The sequence below is a fragment of the Nannochloropsis gaditana genome, assembly GCF_000240725.1.
Source record: "Nannochloropsis gaditana CCMP526 unplaced genomic scaffold scaffold762, whole genome shotgun sequence".
Taxonomy (NCBI): Eukaryota; class Eustigmatophyceae; order Eustigmatales; family Monodopsidaceae; genus Microchloropsis; species Microchloropsis gaditana.
In genome coordinates, this window is record NW_005803191.1 from 1,685 (window position 1) to 4,105 (window position 2,421).

Consider the following 2,421-nt stretch of genomic DNA (forward strand, 5'->3'; position numbering starts at 1 on the left):
GCATTTTCCGGCATCTGCGCTGGCGGAGTTGGAGGTAGGGAGGGCTCGGCGGAGGGCGGAAGGGGGGGAGGGCGGGGAGGAGGAGGATGCCAGGTTCTTGGCCACGGCCGAGGAAGAAGCGAGGGCTAGGGCATCGGGGAAATTTGTATTGCACACGACAAGGGAGGGCGAGGGGCAGGGGGAGGAGAAAGCGGCCGGGCAGGAAGATTTCGACCGAGCCAAGTGGTTGAAGTACCTGGAGAAAAAGCGGCGTCGACTCTGCGTCTTGGCGGAAGGGCGGAGATTGCTGATAGAGGGCGCCGACTGCTTGGTTGTGGCCAGCCGGCACGATCCTTCCGTTGTGGTCCCTCGCTTGCTCGCTTTCCTGGAGGACGGCGCGGCCTTCGCGGTCTACCATGAGTATCTCGAGCCTTTGGTGGCCTTATACGCCTCCTTGATGGAGGCCGGCATGCTACGACTGCAGATGCTGAGCACCTGGTGGCGCGAATACCAGATCTTGCCAGGCAGGTCGCACCCCCACATGAGTATGAGCAGTGACGGTGGGTACCTCTTGACTGGTATTAAGGTCAGTCAAGGCGAGGCAGGGCAAAGGGAGGGAGGAGGGGAGGAGGAGAGGCAGGGACAGGAGGGGGAGAAAAGTTCGGGGAAGGAAGGCGGCGGCAATAGGAAGAGGCACAGAAATCAAAGATAGCTGACAAAGAAAACAGAAACGTTGTATCAAGTAAGCACCTCACTTACACACCCGCATGATGTAGCTATCCGTTTTTTGGGACCTACTTCGTTCTTCGTCCGTGCGATATAACTTGATTAAGTGCTTCACTTACTCGATTTTCAATGTGATCATTTTATGTATACAAAAAACCAAGCTAACTGCGAGTACAGCATGCACAGGGGAACGGAGACTCTTGTCCTTTGCTTTTACCTCCTCCCCCCTTGCTTGCTTGGAAAGGCGACGTCACTCGCATGCTCATCTGCCTATTTATGGGGCCCGAAAGTCACGATTAGTGCATGCATGTGTTGTTGGCTGGACAAGCGATGTACTAGCACGCCGTAGTATCGTTTTCCTAGAATAACATGTCCTCTTTTTCTGTGCTCAAAATCACAACTCCGACAGGAGATGCCACCTGCCACAAATCAAGTAAGTTCACCACGGAGGTCAAGAGAGCCTCTATGGAGCTTTATTGCTGCACACGCCATCTTGTGCATAAATCCAGCCAGGGCATTCCTGACGCCAACCTCTGCCATCGGCTCTCTTCCTTGTTCAACCTCATCGCCCTCTCCCTTCGTCTCGCAAGCACGACCCTTTCCCGCCGGCAAACTCTGGTCACAGTGCCCGCCCACTTCACGCACATCTCCCACAAATAATGCCATCGAAATTCGTCAGCCCCTCCTTCTTCCTGCGGCGGCACACTCACGCGACAGTTTCCTCCGCTTTCTGCCGCGACCCCCGCCCTCCCTCTCCCCACCTCCCTCTCCTGCCTCCCACCACATCCGCCGCATGTCCTTAAGCGACCTCTCGGCCGTCGTGCTCCTAGCTGCACGTGAATTCACCCCTTTAAATGAATTAGCGGAATACGGAGGCACCCCGTCCGGGGGCCTCGTGGAGGAGTTCGAAGCCTGGGGGCTGCGGCAGAAAGTCCGATGGGGCATGCTGGCTAGATATTTATACCCGGACGACCACGAGGTGCTCTTGCTGGTGGAGGGCGAGGAGGGGGTATACAGAGGAAAGCGAGGGAAGGAGGCAAGGGAGGGCGGAGGGGAGGGAGGCGCGGCGGGTCTTCTTGGGATGGTCGAGCTCTCCCTGCAGCCCACGACGGGGCTGCCCCCCCCCCTCTTCCCCCTCTCCCCAGCCGTCAAGGGCCTCTTCGCCCTGCTGGGTTGGCCTCTGCAGCCCTACATCTCCAATTTGCTCGTGGACGTGACAGTCCGGCGCCAGGGCCACGCGGCGCGTTTGCTGGCCGTGGCCGAAGCCGAGGCCCGGGCCCGGGGCCACTCTTGGGTCTACCTGCACGCCGACAGCGACTACCTCCCGGCCGTGCGTCTCTACGAACGTCTGGGCTACCGAGACGTGGGCAGGGGGAGGGCGTGGGTGGATAGGTGGACGGGTCTTCGCTTGCGGTACATGCGGAAAGAACTGTGAGCGGGGAGGGAGGGAGGGGGGCCTCCCCCGTTGACCCAACTGTGCATAACGGGCGTCATCGTAAAGAACGAAGCAATCCATTCGGACAAAGATCGTGAGGGACAGGATGGAATTGTAGCGTGGAGTCTTTGGTATCTAGCACTTCCTCCTCGACCACGTCCTTCTTTCGCCCGCCCCCCACGGCTGGGGGCACCCCCCTCTCGCCCTCCCTCCCCCAATCCTCGCTGTCTCTGCCTCTATGTGTACAGTGCTACCCTTTTCCCTCCACGTCCCCCTCCTTA

General features: G+C 59.1%; 2 protein-coding genes across 2 annotated transcripts; both read left to right on the plus strand.

The window, feature by feature from the left end:
* Positions 1 to 83: 83 nt before the first annotated feature.
* NGA_2070700 (trna (adenine-n -)-methyltransferase non-catalytic subunit trm6) lies at positions 84 to 620 on the plus strand (the record flags this gene model as incomplete). Its single annotated transcript, XM_005853728.1, has 1 exon — positions 84 to 620. A coding segment is annotated over one exon (537 nt), but the record flags the coding sequence as incomplete, so codon positions are not given.
* An 873-nt stretch (positions 621 to 1,493) lies between these two features.
* NGA_2112100 (uncharacterized protein) lies at positions 1,494 to 2,182 on the plus strand (the record flags this gene model as incomplete). Its single annotated transcript, XM_005853729.1, has 1 exon — positions 1,494 to 2,182. A coding segment is annotated over one exon (647 nt), but the record flags the coding sequence as incomplete, so codon positions are not given.
* Between the last annotated feature and the right edge of the window lie 239 nt (positions 2,183 to 2,421).